Genomic DNA, 16096 nt, shown 5'->3' with positions numbered 1-16096 from the left:
TTTTTTTCTCCAGAGCACTACAAGATGTGCAGATTAGATTCCAGCCTCTCCATAGTCCTGACATGGGTGCATCTGTGCCTTCCCATGGCTCTCACGAAGAATTTGGTGAGTGTTTTTGAGAGGGGGCTAGTGGGAAACAGCAAGAGGGTGTTGGTAGGCTACTGGCAGCTTTGGGTGCCTCTTCGTAGTAGTGGTGTCACTGCATGAAAGATTCTCAGTGTAGCTTAGCAGACCACTTGATTGGAGCCTAGTGAGAGTGTGGAGCACAAGATATGTTAGGGTAGGAGTGCTAAAGCTTTTTGCACACTTGGTTTTGCTTTCCTAGGTGATCAGGTGCTGGTGCCAGAAACATGACATTTGTTTTGTGTCAGAGGGAGGGAATCACAGTGACAGCAGAGCTTTGGGGGTGGAAGGGGCTGGGCTGTGTAGTGTTCTTCATTTCCTGCTGGGTCTGTTAAAACGAATGCTGCTGCATTCAGAGGAGAAAGGAGGGTAGTACCTTTTATTATCAAAGCCTTATAACGTCCACTCTAGCACATAAGAAATAATCAGAACAGAAAGTTCACCTTGCTGTTAGCTTTGATCAGCACGTTGCAGGGTTTCTGTTTAGTTTTTTGGAATCCAGTATGGCTGGCAATGGCATAAGTTCTTACTTTGTGGAGTTAAAACTTTAGCTATTGAGGGAAGTTCCTGCAAGCTGATGTTTGTTTATCTCTTGGAAGCCTTTCCAGATCACATAGCTGATCTAGGCACAGAAGGGCTGGGATCTGAAAAAGGATCTGTGCACGGCTCTCAACCAGACTTGCGCCGTATCGCTGATCTGCCTGTACCAGCAGACTTCCTGTCACTCTCAAATGATGCCAAGCCTAAACTGATGACTCCAGATGCATTCATGACACCAAGTACATCTCTCCAACAGGTAACCAGACTTTAGCACTCATAGGGGTAGTGAAAGTGTGGATTTTGGTACTTTTGGGAATGTTTTCTAGGCAGTAATGACTCAGGCAGATTAAACACAGGAACCTTTAGCTGTATAACAGCTGGTGTAACTGTGTTGTGTAGAAATGTGTGTGCTAAATAACTATCTATTCTGAGAAACTACTCTTGCTGGTTTACACACATTGTTTGGGGTTGTGATGTAGGTCTAATGGCAGAAAAGCCCTATCAGCTTGTGCTGATACATCCTGTCTGACAGGGTCCTGTGGGAATGCATGTCTAATGTGATCAGGTAGGTAAGTGGGACTGGAACATCTTCTGCCTAAGATCTGCAAATCAGTGATCTGGTAGCTCAGGGAGTGTTTTGAATCTGGCACAGCAGGCCTTAACTTGTGTGGGAGGCAGTGCTTCTGTACTTGTTCAGGGACTGTGGTTTTGGGAAGCATGTGAGGCATTAGCTGGGATTTGCTGATCTTTGGGAAGGGTAGTGAAGTGTCTGGGTGAAGAGCCATAAGCAAGCATCAGTAGTGTTTAGTGTGTTTAAAAGCACATCTTTAAGTATATTGATCTGCAATGTAATGATAAGGCAGGGATTCCATTGGTGAGAATCTGCACTGTTTGTGCCTTCTTTGTCTTCCCATGAGAAATGGACTGGCAGCTGTTTTTTGCCATGCTGGTATGGTTCTTACAGACAAGGGGGAAGGTGCTTGTGAGCTGCATGCACATCTGAGGGCAGGGTTTCCACTTGCAGGGGAGGAGTGTGTGGTTGTCACTGTGTACGTGTACTGGAGCAGCCCATGGAGATGTGCAGAAACGAAATTAGTGTTGAGCTGACCAGTGAGATTGAGCCACCCCTACTGACAACCTAGGGAATGAAGAATAAAATCAAATCCTCATGAAGATTTTGTTGATACTAGCAAAGTTGTTGTGTGCAGAAGTTATGTATGTGCCTTCCCAAAGCAAACATGTCCTGAGAGTGTGGAAAGATTGCTGAAGTGATGGTGCCAGGGAGCCTCGTAGTGCAGACACAACCTTGAGTTCAGCTTCATCTCTGTGCTCTGCCACAAGCAGTGTGAAGAGTAAGAAGCCTGGCCAAACAGATTCTCACAGCTGAGTTGTGTGCTTATGTTGGTTTCTCTGTAGGTATTTCTCAAGGCCTGCATATCCCACTGTGGTCTGTGCTGCTGACCAGCTCACAAGATGAATTTGAGAGTTCTACTTCTGGTGGAAAACAGAATGGTGATCTAGTGCTGAGCCCTGCAGAATGCCAATTCTGATTAGGGGGAGCAATACCTCTAAAAGCAGTCATGGTTCATGTGATAAGGATGTATTGGGGCTGGCTTCTGACCTGCCCCTAAGCTCCCCAGCTCTATAAGTCATGATTATTATTTTCTTTTGCATCTTTGCCAGAGTGTCTTTACAAGTTCTTCTGAAGCCAGCGTTCTCAGCTTAAGCACTGCTGTTGGATTCTTCTGTTGTGTTTCACTTCTGTATATTCTCTTACAGATCACTGTATCTCCGGGCAGCAGTGTCAGTTCCCTGACTGCAGTCACAGCCATGAGCAGCACTTCTGTCACAGATGCCTCTATGTCCAGGTAAATAGAGCATGTATTAAATAATATATTTGCAGCTGAACCAATATTGTTCTTCAGCATGGAGCAGAGCTGTGGTGTGTCCTATTGGAGAGCTGGTTGTAACCAGAGTTGGAAACTGGCCCGAGTCTCAAAGTCCCTGTATGAGCAACTGCTTGTATCTCTGGTGCAGCTTGGAGCATGCCTGTTGTCTTCCAAGGGGCTTACAACAGTGATTAACTTGTGCTCACAGGGATTCTTTTCTTGCTTCTCAGTTTTGTTGCTTTACATGCTTCTCCCAAAGGGCTGTCGTTGTTTACGGGTAAGAGAACACTGCAGCCACTGAGGAGCAGGCTGATAATTGGGACTGCTAGGAAAATGTTCCTACTGTTGAGGTGTGTTGGGCTGCATAACAGGGGAAGATTTTAATTCTGGGGGCTGAAAAAGGACAAGAAGCTATCGTGTGTCCTGTTTCTTTCTAAACACTGTACAGCATGAACCAAAGATGTAACAAACCCCTTTTCTCACAGAATCCCTCGAATTCTAGGAGATTACGAAGCCTTTCTATTTCTCGTTTCCACTTGATGTTGAGGGCTGTATGGTGACTGGGAGATGCAGCTGTTAGTGGACAGGGAGTAGCTGATCTCAGTGGAAGGGAGGAAGGCTTGCAGGACACCAGTGAAATTTGTGGTGGGGAAAATTGAAAATGTGCTCCTCTGTTGTCCTGTGGACCAATCTCCTCACCACGAGCATTTGATGAGATGTATTGTAATATTGGCCTGCTTGATTTGTTTGTGTCTCTGTTCTTTTCAGGCCATCAGAAGACTTGACTGTGAGCCCCAAGATGCAGCTGGACACCAGCCTCACACTCAGCAGCAGTAGCAGCAGCCTCCAAACCAGTCCTAGGAGCCATTCCGTTCTTATCCCAGGCCTTCCTGACAAGCTGACACCAAAGGCACCTGTTCCAGTAAGCTGAAAATGTTGTTTCTTCCTTCTCTGTGGGCTGTACAACCTGAAATTGTTCTCCAGCATTACCTTTTCTATATATTCAAACTAGCAGTGGCTTAAGTGTGTTGTGAGCATAGCTGAGAGACAATTGACATCGCGGGTCTGGTTCTGTGCTGCCTTGCATGCAAGTCAAGGAGAGTGATGTTTGGAGGAGAGTTTGATGCTGAAGGGTCGGTAAATGTTTTTATGCTTGTAGTTATTAGAGAAAAAACATGCTGCTTTTGCACTGGAAAGTCAGAGGGGGGAACAAATGGAGGTGGTAGCATGCAGTCTCATTACAAGTGCTGGGGCCCTTCTCCATCTGCTCAACAGTGGAAGCACAGGGATCACATGCAGAAGGGATACAGCTGGCGTTTTCCAGAGGCGGATGCCAGTGTAAGACACGGGCATTTCTTGGGGTGTCTCTGCGTTACCCTGAAGTCTCTTGTTTAATTTCTGAATTCAGGTCACACCAGGGAACTCCTCTCTAGCGCTGGAGCTGCAGGAAGTGGAGCCCTTGGTGGTGCCTCAGGCTTCTCCCACCCGTGAGCGTTCGCCGGATGTCATTTCCTCTGCTTCCACAGCCATGTCCCAGGATATCCCTGAGATTGCTTCTGAGACCTTGCAGCGGAGCTTTGCAGCTGCTCCGTCCGCACTCTCTGCAGAAGTGCTGGAGCCCAGTCATCACGCAGACAGTATGGCCTCTGCAGCCTCAGCCTTGCATTTGCTGTCTCCGAGGAACCGGCACAATTCAGAGCACAGCCACCACTCTTTGGACATGCCTCCAGTGGAGGTGGACAGACTGAATGCTCCATCGTTACTGGAGACTGCTTTAACTCAGGAAAATGCATCTTCGGACAGTGTTGTGAGTCAGCCATGGCCAGCAGCTCCTGACATAACCAGAGAAACCAGGAACAGCATGGCAGACAGGTAATCACTCAGATGTGTCTTGCTTAGGATGGTTTCTTTGTGCTTTGCAAGCTGCTAACTTGATGAAAAAGTCTCACGTTAAAGAGTTTTCCATCCCTTCTTTTCTTTAAAAAATCTGATGATTCAACTATTCTTTGTGCCTGGTCTGTATAGGCCAAATCCTGCATTTCCTAGACCAAATCTATCAGTTTGTGCTCTTTGACCCTTTTAAGCACAAAGAGTATCTGCTAAGAAGGTGAGGTCTGTTTTACTGGCCTTCATGTTCACCTTGAATAGAGACTTCAGCTGGAATTTTTACTTTTTAGTACTCTGCCTCTGGAAAGAAAGCCAGTTCAAGCTAAATTCATCTCAAGTCAATTAGCACATAATTGGCAGATTGATTATAGGTTACTTTATCTCTCTTCTATGATTGGCTTTCTGCAGCTAGCATTATAAATAAAGTACTTCAGAAGTGAGGAAATGCATGATGTCATCTCTGCTGAGCAGGCAGAATGGGGCAGCATCACATAGACCTGCTCACAGGGAGCAAACCATTATGCTAGCAGCAGTGCTAGGATTCATTGCAGAATTAGTGTCCTCATCTTCTAGTGGGACTGGGACAGTGAGGTGACTCCAGAGTATCTCTAGACTGCTGCTGCCTGCAGCATGAGAAACTGAGCACCAAGGTTGGCACCTGCTCAGTCAAACCATCAGCCTATGTTCAAGTGATAAGCACTCACTTCTGTTTGAAGATCCATGCTGAATTCAAATAGACCTACTTTATGGCTTAGGTGGAGATGCAATTTGCTTTCAAAACTCCAGACCGAGTTCAGTGTTGCAAGAACTGAAAGACTTGGAGAAATTAGTACCTGCACACAGCACTTGCTGCTCTCTGCATTTGTGCAGATCAGTTTGTTTTGTGTTGGGTTTTTTTATTTAATTTTAGATCTTCTGTCAGCATCTCCCATGGGAAGTGGAGTAAGCAAATAACCAAGCTGAAAGACACTTTCATGATGGTATATATATATATTTTTTTCCTCTAGCCCAAGGGATGAGGTTGAAGAAAAACACAAGAGCTCTTCCTATCATCGACACAGCTACCACCTTCTGCAGCATGACAGCCAGGATGCTAGTGCAGAACAAAGGTACAAGAGTGCTCAGCCCCCTCTCTCGCCCTGCATGGACTCTGTTCAGGCTGCATTCGTGCTTCTGTCCCCAGCAAGCCTTCACGTGTGGGGTGAATGTCTTCGCTTTGTCTCCTGATTCAGTGTGTGTGCCTTCCAACTTCCATAATGTTCTGGTGCCTTCAGCTGATCGTGACTGACCTCTGGACATTGTCCAGCTGACATTCTGGAGGGCAGGGTTTGGCTTTACTGCTCCTAAGAGCAGGGACCAAGCTTGGTTTAATTACCAGTGCAACTCCATTAAGGGACCTGTTCCCAAATCCTTTGCTTTAGATAAGGTAGGGAAGGTATCTTAGGAGTTAGTTTCTCGTTTTTGCCATCTTTACTCCCTCATGAGCCACCCTGGAGCTCTGTGGGCATGTTCAGTGTGCCTGGTGAGCTCAGAGCCATTCGACAGCTGTGAGTTCATTCACAATCCACTCTTCAGTTCAGAGTATATGTTGTGTGGCTTGTCAGCAGCTGAAAGACTCCAAGCACTGAGCATCTCCCAGTTCCTAGGCTCAACCCGATTCTCCTGTGTTCCTGCAATACTTACTGCATCAAGTGCTCTCTTTGTTAAGCTCTAAGGGTGTGCTATGCTTGGGTTCCCTGCTGGGTCCGTGGTTGCATCCCAGGGCTTCTATGCTACTGTGTGCATGCAGCAAGAAGAAGCACCAGCAGCCACTCTGCCTGAACAGCAGCTCTCAGTAATGCAGAGACCCTTCAAGTCCTGTCACTGGAGCTCTGCCTGAGCAGGCCTGGATGAAAATGGAGTGGCCTCTGCAGAGGTCTGTGTGTTAGAGATGAAGGTGACAGGCATCCTTAGCTGAGTGACCCTGGATGTGTGTGGATGCAGAGCAGTGTGAACTCCCCTCCTTTTAGTGCAGGCTGACCGCGTACGGTACTGCAAGTGATGTCCTCTCCCTTGCTATTCCTTCATAGTGACCACGATGATGAAGTTGCAAGTTTGGCTTCTACATCAGGTGGATTTGGTGCCAAAACATCTACGCAGAGGCTGCCTGTGAAGGACTGGAAAGCCAAGGCATCCCCTCGGGCTTCCCCAAAGCTAAAGCGGAAGGGCAAGAAAGATGACGGGTATGCTGGGCTTGCCAGGGTACAGATGGCTGTGGGACCAGCTGTGCAGGGCCTGACAGAGCTATTAGCAGCAAGGCTAGGCTCTGAGACTGGGCCGTGGCCAGGAGCTCCCGGCCCTGTTTTGCAAATAGGAGCAACCCCACAGAAAGCATTGCTGGCTGCACAGACGCTGGGTTCACATAGGGATGTGGGAGGAGGTTCTGCACTACTCAGAGTCCAAAATGTAGCAGAGAAATTTATGGTAGGTAAATCATAGAATTGTATGTTGGTGGGGATGTGTTTGCCAGCTTCACTGGAACTGAGACACTGACTGTAGCTTAATATGGCCTTGATTTCTGGTTGGCTTTTGAACGCTGGCACAGTGCCCCTGTTCAACAACATCTATCCTTTGTTACCTGCTTGCTGCTTTTGTGTGTTTTTGAACATGCCCGTATGAATGTCTTGCAAGTGAAAATTGATGACTGGAAAGAGTTGCCCATAAGAAATTAGAGCAACCTGTCTGTGTTAATGAGGGGAAAGTAGCACAGCTTCTGCAAGGGGCTTTTCTCCTCTTGTGCTCTCTTGGCTCCCCGGTTTGGAGCCCTTGCTGTGCAGATTGCAAAAAAAGATAGCTCGTGACATTAAGTTTCTGGCTGTGGTCCTTCACTGTGACACCCAGAAATGCTTTTCATTTCTCCTGCCTCGGCCTTTTTAAAGGTGCTGAATGGATGCAAATGTGTACTTCCCTTCTGGTAGTTTTTTTCTGAAGATTTCTTCACTTTCAGAACTGGAATCGTTAGAACTATGTTTTGAAATTCATTAATCCTCTGTTTCACAAATGAGTACTGGGTTTTTTCTTTCTGAAATATTGGGAGACCTTCAAAAGCTCTTTGGCAAAGCCTTCCCTGCCTTTGAACTTGGACAAGACTGTATTGTTCTTTTTTAACAGCCCCCATTCAGACTTGGCTCAAATCTGCTGGGTGTTGAAAGCAGCCCTGTGAAGGGACCAGTCTGTGAGGGGCTTAAGGGCCTGTGAATACTGCAAATGATGGAGGCACAGAGCAGTGGAGACTGGGACTTCCTTGCCTCCCTGTTGCACTCACATTATACTAGGCAAAACAGGAGTTTGAGCAGGGTATGAAATCTAAAGTAACCTGTGAAGTTCGTGATCTGTTTGGGCGCTTGTGATAATCAGAGCAGTTAACTGACATAATTCAGTTCCCATTTCTCTCTCTTTATCTCCAGGGATGTGAACCAGTCGCCAAGATCATCTAACAACCAGGTGAGTCAGAGCTGCTCCTGCCTTCCCTTCCAAGGGTCCGATGCCTCAGCTGTTTGCTGTCATACTAAAGACCTGAGAGAAGGATCATCCCGATTAAGTATCGTGGGCCCTTTGCTCTCAGGCATGGCATTGCTCTGTTCTGTGTCTTGCACACCAGAGAAGCTGCTGCCCAGACTGAGGGCTTCCTTCTCACTTTTGCATGTTGATTTGCCTTTCCATGTTCTCACAAGCTCTGTATCATCTCAAAACTCTACCCCTCATTTCCTCTTCCCTGCTGAGATGGCTTGCATGCACTGGCAGCAGGGTATGCTGTTCCCAGCAAACTAATGATCACAGTGGGACTGGCCTGTTGGGGTGTGTTACTTCCGTTGATAGCACTTCTTTATCTGGTAGAAAACGTGCTGAGCAGAGTTGTGCACTTCTTAAGCTGCCCTTAGATCTGTGTGCTTCCTTTATATAAGGACCTCTCTGAACCTGGCCAAAAGTGAATCGGTTCTGCTTGTTCCTTTTTTTTTTCTTTTCTTTTTTTTTTTTTTTTTGAAACACCAGAGTTTAGAAGAGGGTTTTGAATCTACACAGTTCAGCGTATTCTCAGCAACCATTTATGAGTTCTTTCAGATCCTTCATGTACTTGGCTTTATCAGTTTATTTATCATGACAGAAATCTTAGAAATCGGCGTTAAGCTGGCCCAATTTTCTGCTTTGTATGTTGTGCTTCTGTCTCTGGCATGCTGCTTGACTTTAACACCTAGCAGAAAGCTTGGCTGCTCCTATCAGGAATGAGTGCCATCCTCTCCGCACACAGGTGACACCGGAGTTCCAGGAAGAGCTGATGTGTGTGTTGAGGAGCCAACAGCGTGAGCTCTCTGAGCTGCGTCAGAACCAGATGGAGCTGTTGCAGAGGCTCACAGATCACCTTGATGCCATTCAGAGCTCGCTGATGGGCCACATGGAGAGGGTGATCGACTCCCAGCAGGAGCAGGAGCGTATCCTTGGTTGAAATTAGAGTGGAAGGCTGCGAGGCATGAGGAAAGCTAAGAAAGCTCAGCAGTCTTAACAGCATGGGCTATAGATGGTGTAAAGGAAGGCCTGGCTGCAGTGCAACTATTTCACTTCGTCTCAGTCCCTTCCTGAGGGCAAGAAGCTCAGAAGTAGAACAGAGCATTGCTACTTTGTCCATACCCCTAAATCTTTAGCTAACCTATGAAGGCTGTAAGTGCTGCTGTGCTGGAGCAGACCAAGGTACACCTCATGTGTTCCCCTTCCTCAGGTAAGGGCCAGTTGTACAGGAGTGTTTACAGACTGATCCTTCTTTTCCTCCTAAAACTGTTGCAGTACTTGGAGAAATTGCACCAGAAGTGGCATCTGACTGCCATACCCCATGCATGCAGATAGACTTTTCTTGCCTGTAGCCACATATTCATCACATAATCAAACCATTTATTCCATAGTAGTACTATTCCATAATAGTTTCTAGTTCAGTGTAAGAGCTGGTGGAACTGTTGCCCTATGCAAGATGCTGGCGTACCATACACTCCTGTGACGATGCAACAACAGTTTGTTTTCTCTCTTAATCTTGGATTTTCCTTTTTGATAATCAGGCTGATATTCCCATAGATAACTCAGAGACCTTCCACTGAAGTTCAGAGTCTGGAATTTCATTGCAGTGTTACAACAGATTTTCCCCATTGGCACTGAATTTTCAGCAGTTGAACTCTTCAGTGAGCGCTGAGAAATCCACCAGTGTGCTTTGCAGTCAGATGTAGTTTCAGTGATGGTGAATAATTTTATATGAAAAGATTTGCCAGAAATCTCTGTTTCTGACAGACCTGTGCCTTCACAGTGGGTCTCACTTTCCTTCTGCTTTGGGAAATGACTGTGTCTTTCCAGACCTTGTTTTTTGCCACTACTCTCTTAATTCACTGGAAGATCTTGCCTCTTAGTTGTTTGACAGATTACTTTATTGTAAGCTGTTTGTGCTCCTTAACCTGCATGCTTGTTAGAGAGAAGACTGGATCGAGCACTGACGGAAGGACAGCAGCGCAACGGGCAGCTCCAGGAGCATCTCTCTCAGCAGCTCTCTCAGACCCTTTCCAATGCTGTGTGCAACCGTCTGGAGAGGACTGTTCGTGAGGAGATGAAGAAGACAGTACCCCAGTGTGAGTGCTGCTGCCTGGGTTTGGAAGGTGGGCTCTGGCAGGGGTGGGAGGCATGCTCTGTGAAAGAGCTGGCACTGCGTGAACTAGGAGTTAGGTTGCAGGAAGACTTGTCATTGCACTGTGGTCAGGTCAGTTGTTACTTTATCTGGATGAGTCCTTAAAACCTTCAAGGCTGAAATTCCACAGCCTTTCTGGTGACTTCTGGTGTGAGAAAAAATTTTCTCCTCGTGTCCAGCTTTAATTTCCTAAGCCAAAGCTTGTGACCTCTGTCCCTACCTGTGTCATTTGGCACCCCTTGGGGTGAGAACGACTTCTTTTTCTTTGTCGGGTTCTGAAGTGTGGTACTGGGCTTTTAAAGCTGCAACTTTGATGTGTTTGTGTTTTGCCTAGGCATTTCCAAGAGTGTGGACCCAGTTGCTGGCCAGCTAAGTAACACTATTGCCACCAAGCTCACTGCTGTTGAGGGGACACTGAAGGAGAACATTACCAAGCTAGTGAAATCAAAGGTAAGGAGAACCAGACCGTAGCTATTCCTGGGGACACAGAGTTGTCACCTGTGTGGGTAGTGATTCCTCATAGCTCTAGCTCTTCCTCTCACCTGAATCTCCAGGTGGGTCAGAGGTCAGTTTAGCTGACAGCAGTCAACGCTTTCTTCTGGTTTCATCAGAAGAACAAGCTCACTGTGTGCTCCCCTGCCTGCTTTGCCTTATTAGCCCTTTCTTCCATTCACCAAGTTGTTCGTGCTCTGTACTAGAGGCTCTCACTGGAGCAGTGGTTTTTAGGGTCACCTTACTCAGCCAAGTGATGAATGTTTTTAGGAGCAGAAGCTTGTTGCTTGCATTAGCAGGCAGCGATGGGTTGTGGGAGGGAAGCTGGGGAGGAGGAAAGGAATCGTGCCTGGCTGCACCGCCTTCCCTTGCTCTCAAGCTGAACTGCATGAAATTGTGATTTTTCTCGGGCAGCCCCTCAGTAATCAGATGCTCTGCCTGCTGTAGTCATGATGCAGCTTAGAGGAAGGAGTTCAGCTGCTCAGGGAATGCACGCTCCTGCCCAACAGGGCTGTCCTTACTTGGTGTGGGTGTGTTGTTGGGACGTAGAGTGTTTGTTCACATTTCTATCCTGCAGCAGGCTGTTGTTAATTTTCTGGAGTCTCTTCTGTGTGTTCTTGTAAGAACCTTACAGACAGCATTGTGAGGGCAACGGCCGACACCCTGCAGGGCCCAATCCAGTCGGCCTACAGGGAAGCCTTCCAGAGCGTCGTGTTGCCAGCCTTTGAGAAGAGCTGCCAGTCCATGTTCCAGCAAATCAATGACACCTTCAAGCAGGGCACGCAGGAATGTGAGTCATCTCTGAGTTTTCTCTCCACAGCACTTTTGTGTTAGTGGCTGACAAGTTGGCCCTTGGCTAATGTCATTTCCTCTCAGAGTTTCTCTGTAATTTTTGAGCTCTTAGCCCACTGGTGTAGTCTGAAAGCGTGCTACTCTCTTTCCCACTTGAAAAATGGACGTGAGGGGATTTTGTAGGCAAATCTCTGCTCTTGCAGCACCAGCTCCAGGCTCTGTAACCCACGCTGCAAAATGCTTGATGTCATTCAGTGAATCAGTGACTTGCTGGCTTTACTGCCAGTGCAGCTGGGCTTTACTACAGTGGCATTACCGCATCCTACTTCTGTTACTGTGTCTCATGTCATTCTTCGTGGTGGGGAGGCCAGAAGCAGGATTTCTGTGTTAGCTTAACACAGCCCACAGCAAGCTTATACATTCTCCCCTCTTCTGTATTTGTACACTGGCTTCTGCTGCAGGATGTGTAGAGCCTGGAGGTGGATTTCTACCCTGACCGCAGTGCTTACAACTGAAATGTCTTCCTCTTTGGCTGTTGCAGACGTTCAGCAGCTCGAGACTCACATGAAGAACAAGAAGGCACGAGAACAGGAGGCCCGGGACCCACTGCTGAATCAGCTTCGACAGCTCATCAGCACCTTCCAGAGCACCACCGAGCAGCTGGCTTCCACCATCGCAGCCAATATCCATGCTGAGGTGCAGCACCAGCTGCACATTATTGTGGGCAAGTGAGTTGGCAACTAGGCTTGCTAAAAGAGATGACAGTGAGAAGCACGGATGTTTAAAACGAAATTTCTCCCTACTTTGTTGTGGAAATGAGCCCTTTGCCATCCCTATCACAGAGCTGCCTGTTAGCTCTGTGTGGCATGACAAAACATGTGGGCTGGTGTAACTGTTGCCCTGTAAGGCACAGAACAAAGACCACAGAACACTTTGAACAACCAGCTGTATCTCTGCTGTGTGGGGGAGCTTGAGAGAAGCTTGTCACAGTGTGCCATGTGCATGTTTGTGGACCTAAGTGCTCTGAAGTCACTCCCTCCTCTCTGTTCTGAAATGATCTTTGAGTCTTTTCAAGGCTTTTCCTCTTTATGTCCTCAGGCATGCCAACAGTTTTGCAGGTTCCTTTTGTCCTCTCAGCTGTTGTGCAGCAATTCCTGCTTGGCCATCCCAGATTCAGGATGTGATCCTGGCAGTGCCTTCAGCTTGTGCTGAAGCTGGTGGTGGGTTGCCAGCTGCAAAGACTGGCTAGAGTCACTGCAGGGCAAAGTCCCTTAACATAGACACCTGTCCATTTTAAGCCATTAGAGCATATATCAGTGTCTTCAGACTTGGCAGAGAGGGCACCAGACCAAATTCCAGTCCCATTGCATGGGCACTGCTGGCTCCCAGAAAAGCCCTGCTGTTGAACCACAGAAGAGTAGCTGTGATGCTCTTTGCCCGTTGTAGAGGAAAGGATTCCACCCCTGGGTTAACCCTGCTTGCAAGAGATTGTTGTAGGAAGTTGGCCTTTCAGAGATGTACCTACAGCATCATCACCTTGCCAGGTATATTAAAGAATTAAAACACTATGTAACGAGGATTTATTTCCTGGAACATCACTTTCCCACGCAGAATTCTAATGTCTCAGCCTGGGATGTTGCATTGCTGCCACAGAGCTTCCTTGGGCTGCCTGTTTCCAATACCTGTGCCTCAGAACAACTTATATTGACCCTTTGGAAGCCACACTAAAATAAGCAAGCCTTGCTTCCTTCCTGTTACAAGCATTGTACAACGTATTCCCTCAGCACTTTGTTTTCAGAGATATCTTTTGGATTGTTTTTTTCTTTTGTTTTGTTTTTTAGCCTGCAGGAGTCTATTTTGACCCAGGTGCAGAGAGTCATTAAAGGAGAAGTGAGCCTGGCAATGAAGGAGCAGCAAGCAGCTGTCACCTCGAGCATCGTTCAGGCAATGCGTTCGGCTGCAGGGACTCCCATCCCCTCCACTCACCTGGACTTCCAGTCTCAGCAAACTCACATCCTTCAGCTGCTCCAGCAGGGCCATCTCAACCAAGCTTTCCAGCAGGTACGTGGCCTTCCTTGCACTGGGGGAGCTTTCTCTTTTAGAGGACAGAGTGAGGGGAAAGTAGCTCCTTAAGGTGGGGGACGTAAGTCCACAGCTCAGAGGAGCTGGCTGAAAAGACCTGTAGCAGCAAACAGCTCAGGGGGTTCATTTGCACTCACACAGGTGAGGCCAGAGCCATGCATGTTCCATGACTGACAGCACTGAAGTTCCTTCTTCCTTATCCTGTCAGGACAGCATCAGTGCTGCAGTAAGCCAGTGACTTTGCCATCAGCAGCAGCACATGGTGCACCCCTGAAGTGCAACAGCTTTGTAAGCCTCTCCAGGCAGATCTGCCAGCTGGGACCTGACCTTGGCTTTGCCTTTGAATATGTAGACAGATTTGTTTGAGCTGCTGCAGACAAACTCCATTGAGAATAGAAACAGTGCTGTGCCACTGAGCTACAAGCATGGCCCCACTTCGTGCTGCCAATGAACCTGGTCCCCTGTGCCTGGCTGTGAGCTGCTACCTGTCTGCTCAGCTTAGAACAGACACAGGTGTTGTCTTAATTTAGACAGAGCCTACACACAGTCCTGTCTGCACCAATGTGATTTGCTGAGCCTTCTGTTGGCAGAGGAGGCTAGCAAGCCATTGAGCTGTCCCATGCTCTGCCCCACCTCCTTCACCTGCCTGCTGCTTCCTCTGAATTTATAGCTGTGTTTTCCTTGCAGGCTCTAACAGCAGCTGATCTCAACCTGGTTCTGTATGTCTGTGAGACTGTGGACACGCAGCAAGTGTTTGGCCAGCAGCCGTGCCCGCTGTCCCAGCCTGTGCTGCTCTCACTCATTCAGCAGCTCTCCTCGGATTTGGGTACTCGTACGGAACTGAAGCTGAAGTGAGTATGGTTGGACACATGGATTTGAGTCCCTGCAGGTGTATGCCTGGCTCTAAACTCGCTCTGTGTAAGCAGAAGCTTCCTTCTAGAAAGGCTGCAGCTTCTTGGGGCTGCTAATAGTAAGTGAAATCTGTGTAGTGATGCCTTTAACCAAGGAAACGTTGCCACGTGGAGGTAACAGGAGGGGGTAGTGCTGTGTTCCCTGGGTAGCTCAATGCTCAGAGCTGGAAACCTTGCCTGCAATTCTGAACGAACCCGTCACTGTATTCACTGTTGTCTGTTTCCAGGCATGACTGCCAGAGATGTTCAGTGGGAGCTGTCAGCAGAGCCACAGGAGGCACTGTCTGTTGGGTGTTCTGAGCAAAACACACGTGCCTGTGCTGACACATGCCACGAGCATTTTAAGACTGAGAGTCAGAACCCTGTTAGCTGCCCTGGAAAACAAACTTTTTATGTTACCTGCAAGGTTTGATAATGGCATGTTTGGAAAACATCTCAGCATTGAGTTAGAAGGATAAAGGTAGTTCATGCTAGAAAGAAAGGAGAGCTGTAAGTTACAGGAGAGCTGGTGAGTGGTTACAGTGGCTGCAGTCGAGAGGAAGCTGAAGTGTAGGCTCTTCTCCCATACCTCCCTGGATAGGAAGAGAAGACCTTAAATATATCCCTCTGAATAAGCCTCAGTGCTGTGAATTTTACTGTATGCCAAGTGCCTTCTGCTAAAATGCCATCAGAAGAAACACACAGAGCTCTGACCAGGTGTGGCCACGTGCTGCCTGCAGCACTGCAGTGAGGCCCGACTTGTAGCCAGCTTTGTTGCATGACCTGCAGCCTTGCAATGGGGCTGCAGCACAAGAGAGCTGCACTCTGCTCCCGTTGAGTTTTTCTGATGGCTGAACTTAAGGCACTGCTCCATACAAGAGCAGAGCTGTGCCTCTGCAGTGCTGAGAGGGATGGAATTGGCGTGGGCTCGGGCGCTTTGTTTGGTTCTAACCCATCTTTCTCCCCTGCAGTTACCTGGAGGAGGCCGTGATGCACCTGGACCACAGTGACCCCATCACCCGGGACCATATGGGGTCAGTCATGAGCCAGGTGCGGCAGAAGCTTTTCCAGTTCCTCCAGGTGGAACCTCACAACACGCTGAGCAAGCCTGCACGCCGCCTGATGATCATGCTGCAGGGCCTGGTCACTCCTGGCATGACCTAAGGGGGGGCTACTGGGTGCTTCGGGGAGCCCCCTCCCCTGGCTCCCGTAGTTCCTAATCACCTATGGCTTGTGTTAAAAAGCTCTTGCCAGGAAATCTATCAACTCGTGTGTAATATCTCTAAGGCAAACGCCACCTGCGTGTAGTCCCAAATAGTCACTGAACGCTCACTTGGCTTTGTAGTCCTCAATAGCCTCTTTGGAGAGATGGAAGTCTCTTTTCCGCCCCCTCCAGCTGATGCCAGAGGGTTTCTCACCCCTTTGCTTTGGAGCCCGCTGCCGTCAGCAGAGGAGGGAGGAGGTGGGCGAGGGTTGTTCACAAGGAACGGGTCCCTGTGTTGAGTCAGGGGCTCAGAGCCACCCCTGTGGAACTGCTCCAGGTGTGATGATGGGGGGGGGAGAAGGTAGCGGCGAGATTGAGGGGGGCTGGGGGCAGTTATTGACCCCCAGTATCGCCTGTTGGGTGCTTCCAGTGGGGGCCGTTCTGGTGGGGGTGGGAGCACGTTCCTGGTCCGGCTGTTACTTTGGATTTTACACCCAGG

The 16096-nt window shown here is 48.3% G+C and overlaps 1 protein-coding gene across 1 annotated transcript in view; it reads left to right on the top strand.

Annotated features, from left to right (window-relative positions):
* LOC100540135 (enhancer of mRNA-decapping protein 4-like) overlaps nt 1–15725 on the top strand; it is a 17296-nt gene extending 1571 nt beyond the window's left edge. The window contains exons 2-17 of the mRNA XM_019619627.2: nt 14–105; nt 723–919; nt 2443–2531; nt 3321–3474; nt 3961–4424; nt 5447–5548; nt 6509–6661; nt 7886–7922; nt 8728–8908; nt 9926–10081; nt 10472–10587; nt 11254–11419; nt 11963–12149; nt 13263–13482; nt 14191–14354; nt 15365–15725. Coding sequence (XP_019475172.2) covers nt 14–105; nt 723–919; nt 2443–2531; nt 3321–3474; nt 3961–4424; nt 5447–5548; nt 6509–6661; nt 7886–7922; nt 8728–8908; nt 9926–10081; nt 10472–10587; nt 11254–11419; nt 11963–12149; nt 13263–13482; nt 14191–14354; nt 15365–15557 — 2671 coding nt within the window. The 3' untranslated portion in view covers nt 15558–15725. The remainder of the gene's footprint in view (nt 1–13; nt 106–722; nt 920–2442; nt 2532–3320; nt 3475–3960; nt 4425–5446; nt 5549–6508; nt 6662–7885; nt 7923–8727; nt 8909–9925; nt 10082–10471; nt 10588–11253; nt 11420–11962; nt 12150–13262; nt 13483–14190; nt 14355–15364) is intronic.
* The last annotated feature ends 371 nt before the right edge of the window (nt 15726–16096 follow it).

Source organism: Meleagris gallopavo, chromosome 13 (assembly GCF_000146605.3).
Source record: "Meleagris gallopavo isolate NT-WF06-2002-E0010 breed Aviagen turkey brand Nicholas breeding stock chromosome 13, Turkey_5.1, whole genome shotgun sequence".
Classification (NCBI taxonomy): Eukaryota; Metazoa; Chordata; class Aves; order Galliformes; family Phasianidae; genus Meleagris; species Meleagris gallopavo.
The sequence above is the reverse complement of the archived record's forward strand: the minus strand, read 5'-3'. Positions and strand labels throughout refer to the sequence as shown.